At 37.7% G+C, this 18,697-nt stretch overlaps 1 protein-coding gene across 2 annotated transcripts; it reads right to left on the bottom strand.

The window, feature by feature from the left end:
* Window positions 1–1,374: 1,374 nt before the first annotated feature.
* LOC133860804 (uncharacterized) lies at window positions 1,375–16,339 on the bottom strand. Of its 2 annotated transcripts, XM_062296427.1 has the most exons (9): window positions 16,112–16,337; window positions 14,388–14,619; window positions 14,048–14,136; window positions 13,824–13,962; window positions 2,957–3,031; window positions 2,620–2,741; window positions 2,462–2,537; window positions 2,322–2,381; window positions 1,375–1,747 (listed from the first exon to the last, which is right to left on the bottom strand). In XM_062296427.1, exons 2-9 carry the CDS (start codon window positions 14,523–14,525, stop codon window positions 1,619–1,621), a joined length of 828 nt encoding a protein of 275 aa, XP_062152411.1. In that variant the 5' UTR covers window positions 14,526–14,619; window positions 16,112–16,337; the 3' UTR covers window positions 1,375–1,618. The 2 variants fall into 2 exon arrangements, with proteins under 2 accessions (XP_062152411.1, XP_062152412.1); XM_062296428.1 differs by lacking the exon at window positions 2,322–2,381 and having other exon boundaries at window positions 1,613–1,747; window positions 2,414–2,537; window positions 16,112–16,339.
* Window positions 16,340–18,697: the final 2,358 nt, after the last annotated feature.

Genomic DNA, 18,697 nt, shown 5'->3' with positions numbered 1-18,697 from the left:
CCTTTTATTTCCCTCCTCCCCCCAAAAAAATCAGAGCATCTCTTATTGCACAATTCAAACCCATCAGTATTTGTAACATCCTCTACAAAATCCTCACCAAAATACTTGCAAACAGAATCAAACACCTCCTTCCCAAACTTGTCTCCCCCGGCCAATCCGCTTTTATTTCCGGTAGGAAGATTCAGGATAACTCTATTCTTGTCAAGGAGCTTTTAAACCCTATGAAACATAAACAAGGCAGAAAAGGCCTTATGGCTTTAAAATTGGACATGGAAAAAACTTTTGATTGGATGGAGTGGCCTTTTCTCCTACACATTCTAAAAATCATTCATTAACCTAATTGATCAATGCATATTTCCACCCCCATTCTTTTCCATTTTCCTCGATGACACCCCTTTTGGTAAATTCTCTTTCACCAGGGGTTTGAGTCAAGGAGACCCATTATCCCCCTTCTTTTCGTTCTTAGGGCTGAAGCTCTCTCTAATCTCATATTGTTGGAGGAATCTAGAGGCAATCTTAAAGGTATAAAAATCTTAGGGTCAGCCCCACCAATTACACACCTCTTTCCGGATGACTTGTTCATTTTTGGCCATGCCACTGTCTCTGAAGCATCTTCTATCCAAAACTTCTTAGATCTTTATGCCAGCGGGCCAGGACAAAAAATTAATGTAAACAAATCATTCATATTCTTTAGCTAAAAAACACTAGCCCACACTCCTCACAAGCTATCCAAAACAACCTAAACCTCAACCGATCATTTTCCAAAACCAAACATTTTGGCCTCCCTACCAAATCTACTCTAGCCCCTATACTTAAATTGAAGGATGAGACTTGTTCATATTGTCCTCTTTGTGACTCTTCCATTGAAAAATCTCTTCCTCACTTGTCACCTTGCTAGACTAGTTTGGAGGATGCTTGGCCTATGGATACCTTAACCTTTACTGGCCTTAATATTATTGAATGGATCAGAATCATCATCAGAACCTCCAAAATCTTGAATTCCAGCTGATTCCTTACATTACTTCCAACTATTTGCTGCTAATTCCTTTGATCTTGTTTGCTGCTATCTGAGGTTGGGTAGGGGTTCTTAAGTAGTCAAGTCATTTTGATTGTTGGGTTCAAACTTCAAAGATGGCCGTTTCGCTGCTCGTCATTTGGCTAGTGACCGTTGGGCCGCATGGTCGTTTGGCTAGTGACCGTTGGGCCGCATAGTCGTTCGGACCATGGATGGCAGTTGGGCTCATTCGTACAGTTGTGTTTTACTGAGCCATGAAATCAACAAATTTTTTATTCCAACTTCCTTGGATTAGAAAGCAAGTTCATTCAACCATGAAGAGTACATTTGTCTCCAGTTGAAAACAAGAAAGCTGTAAATGACACAAGTTTTCACATTATATTTCATTTCTCAATATACAGATTAGTACTTGATATCAAACAGGTTTCTTCTTTTTTGAATACCTAAACTGACATTGATCATAAACCATGACTGCCTATTTACATTTTAGGCCATTTACATGTGAGAGGAGATGAGAAAATATGAAGAACAATCGAGAAACCGACCACAACCGTTGAGAAATCATTCAGTCACTTTTGCTGTCAAAATTTCAGGGATGATCCTTCACTGCGTCTTTGCTAACATCTTCTTTAATCCCTTGAAAAGCTTCCAGAACCACATTAAGTTCATGACAGTAAGCACCAATGGCACCACAGATACAAGAAAGAGCCCAAAGCTGTGCAACTGCTCAACCTGTTCGGTGAGAGAACAATAACATGACTACATTATGATTCAGCATACTGGCCAAGTATTATTTGGTTGAGCAATGGATACAAAAAAGTGCGAAAAACCGGGAAATCAAGTTAACTGTATATCGCAAATCCACACCAATATTCTTTAACAATTTATAATTTTAACTAGAGTTTGAAAAGCATTGTGTACGTTAGCATGGAATACCATGCTCTTAACTCATTTTTTTCCCTTGTCATCTGTACTTTTCCGGGTAAGTATTCATGCTCTACTTGGTTGCTGGTGTAACAAAAGATGTATTCAAAAGTCAGGACCTCAAAGCAAAACCAAAACAATGCTACGTTCAAAGACTAATATCTTTCCTCCATCATCTTGGCAAACAAACAGAGGGTTCCTTCTGATGTGCAAAATGAAGACAGACTCGATTATTTCTGGCCTATGATTCAAAACAAGATGAAGCCAAATTTGGAAGATTAAGCTTCCTATAGGTCATTATTAAATAAATATTATGTATACGTGTCAGACTTGCACGAGATACAATATTTAGCAGGTAAACTTTTGCAAGTATTGTTATTACCTGATCATAGTGCAAGTACACATGGTAAAAAAGGTAGACGAACAGGATTATTCTGGCAACCTGCAAAAATGAAATATAAAATCATGAACAACCTGCAAAGAACAAAAGTTCTATGGAAATAGAAATTGGTTTCGATGTACCAGCCAAGCGAAGAACATAACGACCCCATTTATTAGATATGCTCTAGACCTCTTCATTCCAGTCGTATCAAGATACCTTCACAAGCCAAAAACTGATATGCATAAAAAAAATGGAAAAGTACCTTTTAAGAATTAAGTCACTTGAAAACAGAAGATACCATCTCAAATTGATCCCAGGAGTGGTCGTCTCTGAGATAAGAACCATGTAGGTGTAAAGCTGCCCCTCCCCGGTTAACATAGCATATGCTACTGCTACTATTGAAAGCAGATGATGTATCACCTGAAAAATTAATGCTATAAAAATGTGCTGGAGCAGAACCAAGTTAAAATTACTTCATACCAGAACATAATTTCTCCTAATACCCACCCCTAAAATTAAATAAAAATAAAAAACACCAAAAAATAAAAGAATACGGGGTCTATCGAGGTTGTGCCGGAACCAAAAAAATAAAAAGGGTGGCTTGATTATATTCATTCATAAGAGAATGTACTTACATACTCGAATCCACCTAGGGCAGGATAACACCAAAGGATCATCCCAAGGTCAACAAGGAAGTAACCAACCGACACCTGTCACAGTTACATCAAATATGAAACATAAACTTTACAAGATAAAACACAGCAGTAGGTGATACAGGCATATGTAACACAGACTAATCTTATGACATAAGGTAGCAAACAGTAGAGTACATTCAACAAGACCACTTAAATGAACAGGAAGGTAATATAGCATGTTTCAGAAGGATGAATTCATTTCCTCTTGAATGTACATTGTAAGTATATAGAGAAGCAAAGTAATCTACAACACAAAATCCTTCAATTTGACTAGCCCAATACCCGTATTTTTTTGTTTTTTTTAAAAAAAAACTTTTCCGCTAAGATACCTAATACCCATAACTTCAATATATAGGGAACAGAAAGCCTTTGACAATTATACCAACGCAGTGATATCTTGTCAGACAGGATTGCCGCCTCATCATACTATCATTTGAAAATAACTTTTTTTTTTTAGCCCTACCAGTTTCAATTTTTCTGTCATTCGCATTACGTATAACAATCTGCTTCATAATTGCTCAGTGTCACAAAGTCCTTTGTGCTTTGACTTCATACCACATCATCAAATGTTTAGACAAGAAGTTTGATTTGGCTATTCAAGTATCTTCTTTTACATTTGTGGGGTCTCATTATCAAAGAAAAAACGAACCCTCTAGGGTTTACCACACGTATATCTGCCAGTGTTGGTGTGTTGGGTTTCTTCATTTTTTTAGCATTTGGTTCCTGGTTGGTTGCTTGGGTGTCTTGGGATGATGTCATCCATGATGTCTGAAGAGGATGGTGTGTGTATGCTGTCTTATTGAGTCTGTTAGTGCAATGAAGGTCACATGAGGATTTTTTTTATTAGAAGCGAAATCCTTCGAGTTCATTATCAAGCTAGCGGAAAACTCCTTCAGGCTAAGAATAGTGGAACAAAGGAAGGGGTATTCGATCTTGCTTGGGAGAGACGGAGCTTTTTGGTTATTCTCAACGGTCGAAGTTGTGGCTAAAGTGGAAATAGTGCAAGTTTCATTCGAAAGTTCAAAGATTCTCAGAGAGCCTTCTTATGTCAACACTTGAAACACCCCGATTTCATATTAGGAAGATGAGTAGCTCAAATAGAATGGGTAGTTTATAAAGATACTTATGGACGCTAAGTCCTATATTGCTTACTAGTTAAAACTGGGCTTTATAAGTGATTAAGTGATTCTAAGGAAGCTCCAAATTGACTAGTCATTTTGAAGCGATAACGCAAACGTGACTAGCACCTTTTTCAAGGTTATTACAAATGGTATCAGAGTCAGGTTGTAATGTCATGTGGTACTGTCAACATCGTATGACAGGACCTGACAAGGACATCAAGGGTTTAAGGGGAAGAGTTTGTAATACCCCGGTCCCATATTGGGAAAATGAGTAGCCCACATAAAGTATGTAATTTATAAAGGCACTCATGGGTGCTAAGTCTCAAATTGCTTATTGACTAAGCGAAACTGAGCTTTATAAGTGATTCTAGAGAGCTCTAAATTTACTAGTCTTTTTAAGGTTATAACGCAAATATGGCTAGCGCTTTTCTCAGGTCGTTATAGCACTGCAGTAATCCCCATAAAAGGTACATGGCCATTGAAGAGTTCATCGGCGGTTAGAGAAGGGGATTTATTTGATCTCATTCCCGAAAGCAAGAAGAAATGGGATTGGTGAAGGTTTGCGAAGGTGCTGCAATATTTACTGTCCCCTTATACCTTCGAGAAAAGCGCACCTCTGGTTTTCGTTTTACTTGCACCGGCATCTTAGTCTGTTCTCGCAATTCACTCTTTTGCTCAGGAGGTAGTCGAAAAGGGTGGGCCAACCATTTTTCACAATAGGGGTGCCGGAGGGGTCTCTGTTGCGGCTCACCAAAAAGTTCGACCCTTTAGGTAAGCTTTAAGTGCAGTGCAGCTACCTAATGCCACCAACACTATTGTTCATCCCAAAGTCTGAATACTGCCAAATCAAGGCATTAAGGGCAAGAAGGTGGGAGCACAATATTTCCCTCAATTGAAGCTGCACAAATTCGAAAAAAGTGCCATCCCAGTACTCTTTAGGACAGTCAGGTGCTGGCAAAGGTCCTCGACTAAGTGTCTACATAGATGATAAAGGAAAGCGCCCTGTCAATTGGGTAAAAGGTAAGGTGGCTCCCACGTGGGAACCACGCGTAAATAAGCTCCACAAGACCATAAAGCAGTCTAGGCTTGGGGGAATAGCATGCAATACTTCTTTTGGTGTTTCAGGCCCAGTGATCACCGTAGTCCTATCTTATTTAAGGCCATCTAGGTCTAAGGCAATTGCTATAACATCTAGCTTTGCTTCAAGCTCTCACAACCCACTTTATCCCTCTTGCAACAAAAGGGCCTCAATCCTGAGTTTTATTATTGAATGGGCTTCATCTTTGTGTTACCCTGAAGGCCCAAACAGCAGTAGGCAATAGCCCGCAGTTGTTAACAAGTATGTGTCCTGAGCTGAGACTCTCGGGTCGATTTTCATTTTCAGGTGAGTGGTACATTCGGACCATTGCGGGTCGGAGTTGCTTGCCTTCTCATCGCACTACTTCTCGATGGAAATTGAATCGTTGATGAATCCCAGGGCAAGGTTTGCAATAGAGCATCAGAATACGACAGCGAGCATGGCTATAGTCTCGTCGATGGCTAGGGTCTTCACCACGAGCGAAGGACTATGAGTTTTTATCCCTCTGCAGCAACTTCTCCCTTTCACCTCACCCAAATATGTTCTCTCCCAGTTGACAATAGTGGGACTCTCCCAGTGGTTGTATTTTCCAGGGGGGATCCCAACAAACCTAAGAGGAGTGAATGTTTGTCTTTGCAGGAGGATCTATTGGACTCTGACTATGATTCTAGTAGGGAAGTGCTCAATTTTTATGAGGGTAGTATCATAGCAGATCCTAAGCCCACCGGCCCCTATTTTGTGGTTCCCTCTTCTTGAAAGAAGGTGCCATTGTATTGCTCCCAAGATTTCCTCTCTCAATTCCTCAACCCCTTGTACGCGACAATTTGAGGATTCGGCCTCGGTCAAGAGACGCATATATGGGCTAGAAAAATTCTTGGGAGTTTCCCATCAAGGTTTTGAATAGGGGGTTTTAGATTTGTTCTCGGCTATTGAATCTAGCCGCAAGGGCTACAAAGGATCGTCGGGCTCTATCAAAAAGAGACAGGGAGTAGAGTTAAAGGAGGTAGGGAAATTCTCAATTTGTCTTGCTCAGTGAACTATGACTCCAAGAGGAATCCACCCAAACCTCTTCCTTCTTCTCGGTATCGTGGCAAGGCTTCTACCCCATTATGAATATGAAAATCATTAGTTGGAATGTTCTAGGACTTAACAATGCAAGGAAAAGTATTAGCAACTTATTGAAAATTTGGAAGCCTGACGTAGTGTGTTTTCAAGAAACAAAAATGGAGTAGATTTCAACTGGTATTGTTCGGGGCTTGTGGGGTGGACCTTTCATGGGGTGTTTTGTTCTGCCAATCTCAAAAACCTTGAAGGGGTATTCTCTCAATTTGAGATAAACGTGCAATAGAATGCATTGAAAAGGTGATGGACACTTTCTCTATCTCATGCAAATTCAAATCTGTTTTGAACCAGTTTGATTGGGCTTTTTAGGAGTTTATGGTCCCAATGCAGATTCCGAAAGACATTATTTATGGGAAGAGTTATCATGGGTCCGCATTTCCAAACACTTGTTCATGAACCCATGAAAACTCTTCCCATAAATAATGTCTTGAAGATTTGCACACACTTGATAGGCTTGAGGAAGAGAGAGGATTAGACTCTGAAGAGTTATTGCGGAAAAGCCTAATTGTTAGTGATCTGAAAAGAATTATTCTCCAAGAATAAATTAGTTAGAGACAAAAATCTTTGGCTAAAAGAATGTGACAAATGCACAAAGTTCTTTCATCGGATTGCAAACTCAAACAGAAGATCCAACTCCATAGAATCGTTGTTTGTTAACGGCTCAATTTCTTCATATCAACCGATCATCAGAGAACATATTGTTCGATTTTATGAGTCTTTCAGAGCAATACAACTGAAGGCCTAGGTTGGATGGCCTTGCTTTTAACTCTTTTGCTACAAAGGAGGCCTCTCGGTTGGAGCTTCCTTTTGAGGAAAGGGAGGTCCTAGAGGTGGTGAAAGGTATGAACAAAGATAAAGCTCCAGGTCCCGATGGCTTCCCCATGGCTATTTTCCAAGACTGCTGGGATGTGATCAAATTTGATATCTTGGGGGTCTTTTTTGATTTTCATACCCATAGCAAATTTGTGAAAAGCCTCAACACCTCCTTCATTGCCTTAATCCCTAAGACTCCTGGGGCGATTGATCTCTCGGACTTTCGGCCTATTAGCCTCGTGAGTGGTGTTTATAAGATCATTGTTAAAGTCCTTGCTAATAGAATGAATTGTGTTATGGAGAAGATTATCTCAAAGCCTCAGAGCGCATTTGTTAAACATAAACATATTTTGGACTCGGTCCCCATAGCCAGCGAATGTTTGGATAGTTGTATCAACTCTAGTATTCCTATGGTGCTTTACAAGCTGAATATTACGAAGGTTTTTTATCACATCAACTGGAAGTTCTTATTGTACATGCTAAAAATGTGCGGTTTTGGGGTAAAATGGGTCTCCTGGATATCACACTAAATTTCTTCGGTGTGCTTCTCTGTTTTGGTTAATGGTTCTCCGTCTGGCTTCTTCAATAGTTCTAGAGGGCTGAGACAGGGCGATCCTCTATCTCCCCTTCTGTTTGTAGTGATCATGGAGGCTTTGAGCAAAATGTTTTCTGTTACTATTGACAATGGTCATCTCTTAGGTTGTTCTGTAGGTTATAGGCTTCCCATGGTTAACATCTCACACTTGTTTGCGGATGATACCTTGGTTTTCTGTGAGGCTAACCCTAGCCACCTCCGCTACTTGCGTGTTCTCTTATTATGTTTCGAAGCTGTCTCTAGCTTAAAGGTCAATCTGGCCAAATCCGTCTTGGTCCTTGTTGGCAAAGAAGATAATGCTACTGAGTTGGCTGTCATCTTGGGCTACGAGACTTCCTCTCTACCCGTTAAGTACCTTGGTATGCCGCTTGGGGCATGTTACAAGGCTAAATCTATCTGGGATGGTATCGTGGTTAAGATGGAGCGTCGCTTGGCCAATTAGAAAATTTTGTATTTGTCCAAGGGTGGCAGGGTTACCCTTATCAAGAGTACTCTCTCCAATCTTCTACGTACTTCTTGTCTCTCTTGCCCATTCCTACTCGTGTGGCCAATCGCATTGAGAAGGCTCCAAAAGAGACTTTTTATAGGGTGGGATAGGCGATGAATTTAAATATCACTCGGTTAGCTGGGAAAAGGTCTGCTCTACGATCTCTAAGGGAGGGTTAGGGATCAGAAATTTGAGGGCGTTCATTCACGCCCTGCTAGGCAAATGGCTATGGTGTTTTGGATCTGAGAGAGATGCGTGGTGGAGACTCGTGGTGGATTCTGAGGTATATTTGGGAATAAAAAGAATCTTGATTCTATTTGCTACAGTGTTCAGGTTTTTCAAAAACAAATCAGATTTTATCTCACTTTTTCTAATTTTATCTCAGAAAGTCAAACTATCCAAACATCTTTTTCAACTTTATTTGCCTCGGAATTCGCGCACTAAATTATAGTTGAATTCAGATTTTAAAAAATCGAACACCCAAACGTGCCATAAATAAAACAGCCTATGGGGCGGGTGGTGCTCTCTCGAGCCGAAAAGTGCCTTTGGGGTGGAGGTGTGGAAGAACATCAAAAAAGGTTGGGATTCTTTCTCAAGAATAACTAGATTTGTTGTGGGGGATGGTTCCAAGATCAGCTTTTGGCATGATTTGTGGTGTGGGGACACGGCTCTTAAAGTAGCCTTTCCAGCTTTATTTGGTATTGTTCGTGCAAAGGATGCCTCTATTGTCCCAATCTTTTTGATAAAACAAACAAAACTTTCATCGTAAGTCATGTTCGTCTCTAATATAAAGCTAAAGGCATTTCACAAACATCACTAATTCTTTCAATAATAAGCATGGCATTTCTAGACCAAGACATTTATTTTGAGATGTAGGGTGTACAACTGAAAGTACAAAAGAAAATCCAAAGAAAAGAGTACAACATGGTGGGCCTTTACAAGGTTCTTAGAACAAAGACTTGAGCAAACCCTGGTTAAAATTGAATAAATATAAATGTGTTATTTTTCATCTTGGCTACTAATCAACTCTTTCCCACCATTAACATGGTGGCCTTTCAACTTTGTAAATACATCCTATCTTCAACTAGCGGTTTCCATCAAATCCTATTGTATAACTAATTATCCAAGAAGTAAAATGTAAGGATGACACAAAATAAATTTGCAATGCCTTTCTTCTCTGTCTCTTCTCTTTCTTTCTCTAAATCGGTACTCATATCATTGACTACAGTTCTTTCATGAGAATTAAGAAAGAGAAAAGATAACGGCTTTTTCAATCTATCTATGGTGTCGTATATGGATTGCAATAGAAAACCTATGCCCAGTATAAGATCTCATAAGAAGAATAAGCATTTGTCGAAGACTTGATAACAAAGTTAGGTATGTTTAATGGAATTTTACTTGAAGGGGACTAAGATATTGTATATATTGGTACCCACAAAAGTTGCTCTTGCTTTACTTCTTTGGAATGTAGAACAGCTTGCCAAACTGCAATCTGATTCACATGTGCTATGGAATACTAAAAAACATATCAGCATATCCCCTCTAATGAAACCAATGCCATATAAAGCTTAAACACAACAATGTCCAAAACCCTTAGTGTCAAAGACATCAAGAGACCAGATTGCACATCAACGTCCAAAATTCTTTTTTCTTTTTATTTTCTTTCGTAAGTGTTAGAAGAGTTTGTTACAGTTAGATGTATGGGTATTTTGGTCATTGGAATATTTCTCAAATCTATATAATAAGACAAGTGAGGTAGGCTACGTAAGAACTAACGAGCCTTTTTTTTCTCTCTAAACTTTTCATGGGAACTTTTACAAAACGGTATCAGAGCCTAGGGTTTAATTATTTTCCCCAATACTTTATATTTCTCCCTGCTTCCCCTCTTTCCCTTCTTTTCTTTCTTTTCTCTCACCCAATCTGGTCGTGCTACTGATTAAAGAAGACAGAGGTGCTGGGCTTAATGCCCATGTTAGGAGAGTGATGGCGTCAAGATCACTGTCATCAGTGGTGTGATGTGCCGTCATCACCACTATTGGTTCCATCGTCATTGGTGGGTTTGATGTAGCCAACAGTGATCATGGCTGCTGTGATTTAAGTGTTTTGTTGTTTTAAAAGAATTGATCGGATGGATTGGTTGGTGTATTCGGTGATCTCTGTGTTGACTGATGCCGTCTTCGGTGGCTGGAGCTAAGTGCAGTGGTGGCTTGGAGATTTCGATGAGAGTGGTATTTGCGGTGAATATTGTGTGATTGTTTTTAACTCTTCCGTTGTTGTCGTAGTGGTCACCAGCACAGTTTGAGTGTAAACGAATTTCTGAGGTTTCTGGAGAAGAAGACGACTATTTGGTTCTACAAGCTCTCTGTCCCCTATCCAGGATAGGGAGATCTATAGCTCAAGTCAAGCCATTTGTAATCCACAAATAGAATATCTACGTTTCAGTTTGGGCTAGGTCCAGCCCAAACCGAGAACGGTTCAGGCAAGTTCAGCCCAACTCCAAGTTGGGTCAATTCAGTTACTATATCGGGTCAACCCGCTTCATCAGCCCAACCTGCTCTGATTCGACTCGTCTTGCCAGTTTTGGTCACCATCCAGTACGTTTCATTGGGTTTCAGCCAGTTCAGACCAGTTTGATTCATTTTTCAGCTAGTTCAGGCTCGTTTGAGTAGTATTTCAGCCAGTTACTGTTCATTTATGCACTTTCTTGGTTGTTTTGCTTCGGTTTAGGTCTGTTTCTTGTGATTTTTGCCAATTTCAGCATTGTCAAGGGTTTTTTTAGCTCGTAGTTATTTGGCATCGTTCGGCACTTCCAGTGGGTTTCTCAGTTAGTTTCGGTGGTTATTTGCTGCTTGAATTGTTTTCTTGTATCTATCTCCCTACTCCCAAGGATATTTGGGATCATCTCACGCACATGTACTCTGGTATAGGGTATATTACTCAGATTTATGAGGTGTGTAAACAATATTTTGGGCTTGAACAGGGGTCTCAAACTGTGGAAGAGTATTCCAACCAGGTTGTCAGAATCTGTACGGAGAAAAATATGTATCAACTACTCTCGATTAACGTGAAAGTTATGGAGAGGCAACGTCTGGATGTGGATGTTGTTTGGTTTCTCCTTGGGTTGAAATCCGAGTATGAGTTATTTCATGCACAGATTTTGGCTGGCTCATCCTTCTCTTCTTGAGGTATTTTCTAGCATTCAGCGAGCTCCTCTTCCAGATAGCAGTTCTCAGAATTGTACTGATGGTATTTGAAGTCGTTCTGCTTTTATTGCCTCCTATGTTAGTTCTAGCAATTCCTCTGGGGGGCGTGGAGGTTGTGGTGGCCGCAGTTCACGTGGTGGTAGCGATTCTTGAGGAGGTGGTCATACTGGGAGTCGTGAGCCTAAGTGTACTCATTCCGTGGACTGTGTTGGGATCTACATGGCAAACCCAAGGTTTGCCAATCAGGTTTCTTCTCAGAATGATTCTCCCACCACATTTGACCCACCTGTTAGTTCGAGTCTAGCTCTATATTGTGATTTGATCTCTATATCGAGAGATGAGTATGTTCAATACTCAACCCATACGCGGGTATTGATTACAATGAGACATTTTCTCTAGTTGCCAAAATTTCATATGTTCATGATCTTATTTCATTGGCTGCTAATGTAGTTTGGCTCTTGTTTCAATTGGATGTCAAAAATGGTTTTTTTTTACATGAGGAAGTTTACATGGAGCAACTTTTGTCGCTCAAGGGGAGTATCAAGGTCGTGTTTGTAAGTTAAAAAAATGCTTTATATGGTCTCAAGCAATCACCGATGGCATGGTTCAAAAAATTATCTGAGGCAATATTGGAGTTTGGTCCCCAAAGAAGTTAGACAAATCATTCAATATTTCACCCACATATTAGTGCAAGATCATATTCCTGTTGTATATGTAGATGATATCATGATTACTAGAGATGATTCAGGAAGCATTGCCCCAATTGAAATAGTTTTTGTAGCAAAGATTTCATACAAAGGATTTGGGCAAACTTCGATATTTTCTAGGTATTTAAGTTGCTAGATTTCATACAGGCATCAATTTATCTCAGAAAAAGTATCTACTTGATTTGTTAGAAGAGACGGGTCTGAGTGCTCGTCCTGTTGAGGTTCCAATGGATCTGAATCAAACATTACTAAAGGATGAAGGGGAATTATTTCACGATCCTGGCAAGTATCGTCGTCTAGTTGGAAAGTTGAATTATCTCACTATCACCAGGCTAGATATCTCATATGCAGTTAGCGTTGTTAGTCCATTCATGGAGTCTCCTCGGGTATCACATTGGGAAGCTGCTACTTGTGTTATCCGGTATTTGAAGAGAGCTCCTAGTCATGGGATACTATATAAATTGAATGGACATCTCAGGGTAGAAGGTTTTACTGCTGCAGATTAGGCAGGTTCTCCCTCAGATAGACGGTCTACTACAGGATATTGTACATTCTTAGGCGGAAATTTGGTAATTTGGAATAGTAAGAAACAAACAATGGTAGCGCAATCTAGTGTTGATGCAGAGTACAAGGCTGGTTCACACTACTAGCGAGTTGACGTGGCTACAACATTTTGCTCAAGATATTGGGTTCTAAGCTCTGACTCCCAGTTTTGTGATAATCAGCGTCTAACCCAATTTTTCATGAAAGGACCAAGCATTTTTTTTTTTTTTGATAAGTAATTGCAATTTATAAAAATAGCGCAAAGGGGCGCAACCCTTATACATGGGAAGTATACAAAAGAACCCCTAGAAGGGATGAACAGATAATAATTTTAAAAAGTCTATATAAGTAAAGACAGTCAAGCTATGATGGGACGCTATCCAAATATATAACGTATTGAGTAACCGCTTTCGTAGCTCCACCATAGATGTCTTTACATCTTCAAAGAGCCACGCATTCCACTCCCTCCAAATACACCACAATAAGCACAAAGGAGCTAACCGCCAAGCTTCTTTAGCACGACCACACCCAACCGCCGCCCCCCAACTATTCAACAACTCCAACACCGTTCGTTGAAAGGACCAAGCATATTGAGGTTAATTGTCATTTTATCCAAGTAAAGATACTCAATGGAGATATATCTACACTATTCATTACGTTCGGAGATCAATTAGCTGACATGTTCACAACTTCTTTGTGTCGTAACCAATTAGAGTTTATTTTTTCAAAGTTGGGTTTATATGATATGTATACTCCAGCTTGGGGGGAAGTGTTAGAAGAGTTTGTTAGGATTTGTTGTACATGGATATTTTGGTAATTGGAATATTTCTCAACCTAAAACATGTAAGGTAGGCTAGGTAAGAACTAATGAGTCTCCTTTCTCTTTTTAAACTTTTCATGCAAACTCTACAACAATAAGTAAACACCATAACAGACCCCTACAAGATTGAACCATTGGCTTCACCCTCCACGGTTTATTGGGCAAGGAAATGCCATTGGATCCAAAGACCATTGGCATGACTCAAAAATACTTATTGAAAAAAAAAATAAAAAAATAAAAAACACGTAATATTGATAATAACAACAACAACGATAACAATCATAGCAATAATAACTTTAACAAATTGAGGCATCTCACCCCCAAGGCAAATGTAGACAGCAGAGAAGATCGAAGTGTAATAAGGCCATCAAATTGGTTTTCAGAATAGAGATCTGACCAGAACACAAAGTTCAACGATATAATAGTGATAAAAATGGCATGAATAGTTGACATGGCCCTGCATAAACAGTTATGAGATATATAAAAACTTCGCATCAATGGAAGGGAAAAAGAATTTTTATGCAATGGAGAAAGCTCAACACCTGTTGTTCCACTCAATACGTTGGATTTTTGAAAGGGTGGCATAGCTCCTAAAGTAAATTGCACTGATCACCTGGGTAAGATCATAGACCTGAACACAAGGTAATGCTTAAAAGAGGAAAAATATGAAAGAAAAGACAACAGATAAAGATATACAGAAAAACAGATAACCAAGAAAATACAAGGTTGACATTGTATGGAACATATGTGAAGCAACCATTATTTTTTATAAGTAATTTTCTGTCCCCACTGTGAGGGGGAAGGTGAGAGTTGAACTGGTGACCTCCACTTCATGAAGCGTGGTCCCCAACTGATTCAGCTAAATGGATGATGAGGGTATACCATTTTGCAAGCCAACATGCCACCAATGATAGAGGTGTATGGGATAAATGAATCTGCCAGTATATATTCCTTAAGCAGCCACCCAGCCTGGCTTTGGTATGATTTGATTGTCATAGTTGCTTGTTCAGAAACTGGCATTACAGCATACTCTTTGGCCAATAAGCCTAACAAGATGCTCTTTTCTTCTTTGTTTTCTCCTTTTGCCTCTTTGGTGAATAAATAAAGTGGAAGACTAACAAAATGATAGTTAGCTATTAGAAAATCATTACAAAGATTATCTAATCAAAATATAAGAGAAAATCAGATACATAACAAGATAAAACATTTCCATATGCCATAAATACCAACATAGAAAAATTGGAAAATAACTCAAAAAAAAAAAAAAAAAAAAAACCTCCTCCAAAACTTTCTTGCAACAGCACATTACCATAACCATTAATTCAGAGAAGGCCACCTAAGATAACTCAATCTCCTAACTGCTGAACTCATTCAATTCGTGAACATCCCATTTAACTAAACGGTACCTAAATTCCTTGCTCATTCCCTTTTCTTTTTTTTCTTTTTTTTGGTAAAAGCTCATCCATCCATACCAAAGAAAATAATTTTTAATTTCTTAAGTCTATAAACAACCGACAAATGAATAGCATTTAGTAATAGATTAATTGGAAGAATCGATGATAATGCAATCTTAAACAATACAACAACCCCCCCCCCCCCCCCCAAACCCAAAACCAGCATTGTAATATTTGCACGGTGCATCCCCAATTAGACAGGAATTTAAGGTCGTCATTAGTCAAAATTGGAAAAGTACTAAAAATATTGAAATGTGTCACAAACATGATTACATCATTTTCATTAGCTCATTTAGACAACAGAAATGTCCTTCAACATTTCTTTATTGTTTAGGGTTTAGGGTTTAGGGTTTAGGACTTATCAGGAATTTATATATTTCAGGACTTATTTTCCACCAACAGAAAAAAGCAACATGGACCTTAAAATCTCATGATTGCAGCATGATTAGCTATAGAAAGGTCTATCTAAATCTTAGATCAACACAGCATCTTTAGCCTTGGCAGGTCCACTCTCAAACATCAAAACTGCAATTTCTGCTATCCTTGGGTCTTCACTGAGAAAACTGTGCTTTATCTAATCTTAGATACATTTTCCAGAAAGCCAAAAATGACCACAACCAGCTCATGATGAAGAAAAGCAAATGCCACAAGACAATACAAAAGCCGTCCATACAACCAATATGAAACAACAACCAATCGCATTCCAACGAGAGTGTAATACGTTGTTCGAGCCACAACCAGGTTGTAAAGACTTTCACACCTAAGAAAACAACCACAACAATTTAAAAATCGCATTTACATTTCTACTAAAAGCCCAACCTCAATAACCAGAACGCAACTATTTGGCTTAGTTTAGGCTCTTCTAGTAAATTTTGAAAAACCCCAGACAGGTTATAGCGCAAAAAATTTCCAATTTTTATTCTCATACTGTTTCCTCAGCTTCTTTTCTTGAAAAAGATTAACGAACATAAACCACCAACAGTTAAAATGGAATTTAAACTCCATAAAAAAAAAAAAAAAAATTACTTTCTCATTACCCAGAAACTAAAAATCATAATAAACTCATACCCACAAAGCCAGACCAAGTGGTGCGAGAAATCGAATTTCAAAAATTAATTCACATCATTAAACAAAAAGATTGTTCTTGTTTACCTGAATCGGAGAAAGGAAGTTGCTGAAAAAAAAAATCAGGGAATTGGTTTTCAGAGAAGAGGGAAAGAGAGACTCATGGTTTTGGTTTCGGGGTGAGAAGGCGACAAAGACTGGGATTGATTTTCGGGCCAAGGTATTGATATTCGAACGCTTCGCATCAATGTGAACTTTCCGGAGTCGCAATAAAATAAAATCATTTCCTCTGTAAATCCCATTTGTTAAGCAATTCTTTGAGGAATCATGCCCCGGTGTAATTAATAGTTTTAAGGGTGTAATTACCTTTTGCCCAAAAAAAAACCATCAACATTTTAACATGGCATTATGACTTTGTGAGAGGACACTTTTGACACTCCAGTAGTATTAAAATTAATATTTAATTACTTAAACCCATTTTAGTTACTTCTTATATAATAATATTTTGACAATTTTTTTCTTAAAAGTATTACTGTAATACCATGATAAATAATTAGGGTTAAGAATACTTTTAAAAGTTTAATTATAACTTAAGATGTTTGGAATTGGGATAAGTGTATTATATTTGGACTTTTGTCGATTTTGGATCTTACTGAACGTTCGGTGAGAACAACTGAATGATCGATGCAACCCTAGCCACGAACATTTGATTTAGATACTAAACATTCAATAGGAGGTTACAACTATAATTTTTGGACGTCTCAACACTTTTGATTGTGCATGGTTCAATCTTAAATGCATTTTAACGACCCCATAGCCAGAGAGAGAGAGAGAGAGAGAGAGAAAGGCAGATTTTGAGGATTACTCCCAGAGGCCCAAGAGGAGGTAATCTTTTACTTCAGTCTCGTTTTCAATGTTATTATTAGCATGTTACCACTTATCTATTGTATTTGCTTATTAATCATAGATTTATGTTTGGGTTTGTAGATTTAAGCTTGTAAGTTGGTTATTATGAGTTTGATGATGATAAATGGTATTTTTTTTAACTCCCCTCAATTAACCATCATTTTTTATAAAGCCCCACAAACTGACATGTGTGACACTTAAAACCCATCAAACTACAAATTTGTTGTAATTAAGTCACTTTTCTGTCATTAAAAAATTGGTTAAATACTAAAATACATAAAGTAATGTTTGAAAGAATTTGCATACAATTTTAATTTTTTTAAGAAAATATGGGTATTTTTGGAAGAATGATAGAAAAGTGACTTAATTACAACAAATTTGTAGTTTGATGGGTTTTAAGTGTCACACATGTCAGTTCGTGGGGCTTTATTAAAAAAAATTGATGTTAGTTAAGGAGGCTAAAAAGTATATTTAACCCTCATAATATATAAGTATATAATATTTACTTATATATATATATATATATATATCGGCTATTATTACTTAAGAAATATATACGAGTTTGTTCATGAATATTAATCCTTCTTAAATAGATACCTATTCCTAAAGTCCTAAACTTGGTGAGCAAGTTTTCTTAAACTCTAGGTAGTAGTCGTCCGCTTGAAGAGAAGGAATCTTCGTGGAAGGGTACATTTAGAATTGCGATTTCGTAAACAATAAGTACGATTTTAAACCAAATTGCAGAACGTAAATCGTTTGGAACCTGTGTTTTTAAAAATTGCGATTTAAAAACGCAGAAAATTTGTTTTTTCAAATCGCAGATAAGATGGTACTTTTTCAAAAACGCAAAATTTTAAAAGCTAATTTACGATTTTAAAGGCTCAACTGCGTTTTTAAAAATCACTTTTTTCAAATCGCGCATTTTAAAATTGTTATTTTAAATCGCACTCTTTGAAATCACAAACTCAAACGAACCCTAATTCAGCTATCCCCATAAATTAAAATTATTAACTTGACGATGGATCTTAAGGTAAAAAATAAAACAAAGTTTTTTGCAAGCCATTCACATGCACCTACAAACACTTTTACAAAATACATCGTACGGTCACATACATGCACCAATCAAAATAAATAGAATGGTCAACTTCATTCGGTGACTATAAATGCATTTGATTGAAATTTTTTAGGTAAATTTGGCCATTAATTCATCATTAAATTCCCTATCAATTTGTCAAAAAATAAAAAATCATTAATGTGAAATTGGAGAGAGCACACCGAAAATGAGAAAAGAAATTCATGATATTTTATTTTCACTTGTACCATATTAGAGAAAATCTCGAGTTCATTCGTCTGTTAAGGGCAACAATTATTTATTTGACTAATTTTACCTCAAAAAACAAGTTAATTTCAACACTATCTTAGTTTTGTGCGAATATTCATTTCAAATGCATTTTGTAATATGTATTTCAGAAATATATATATATATATATATATATATATATATATATATATATATATATATATATATATATATATATATATATATATGAATTTAAAACCTTAAGTTGAATACTTACCCCCTTCAAATTGCTTCTTTTTTTTTTTTTTTGCAAATACTATCACCAAACCACCATTTGTAACACTAACGCTCTAAAAGCTACTATTTTGTTACAAAAAAGAAAAAAAAAAAAGAAAAAAAAAAGGCTCATTTTGGTGTTCAAATGGACAGAAAATTGACAACCAAAAAAAAAAAAGCATACACGACTT

The sequence above is a fragment of the Alnus glutinosa genome, chromosome 2, assembly GCF_958979055.1.
Source record: "Alnus glutinosa chromosome 2, dhAlnGlut1.1, whole genome shotgun sequence".
In the NCBI taxonomy this organism is placed as follows: Eukaryota; Viridiplantae; Streptophyta; class Magnoliopsida; order Fagales; family Betulaceae; genus Alnus; species Alnus glutinosa.
The sequence above is the reverse complement of the archived record's forward strand: the minus strand, read 5'-3'. Positions and strand labels throughout refer to the sequence as shown.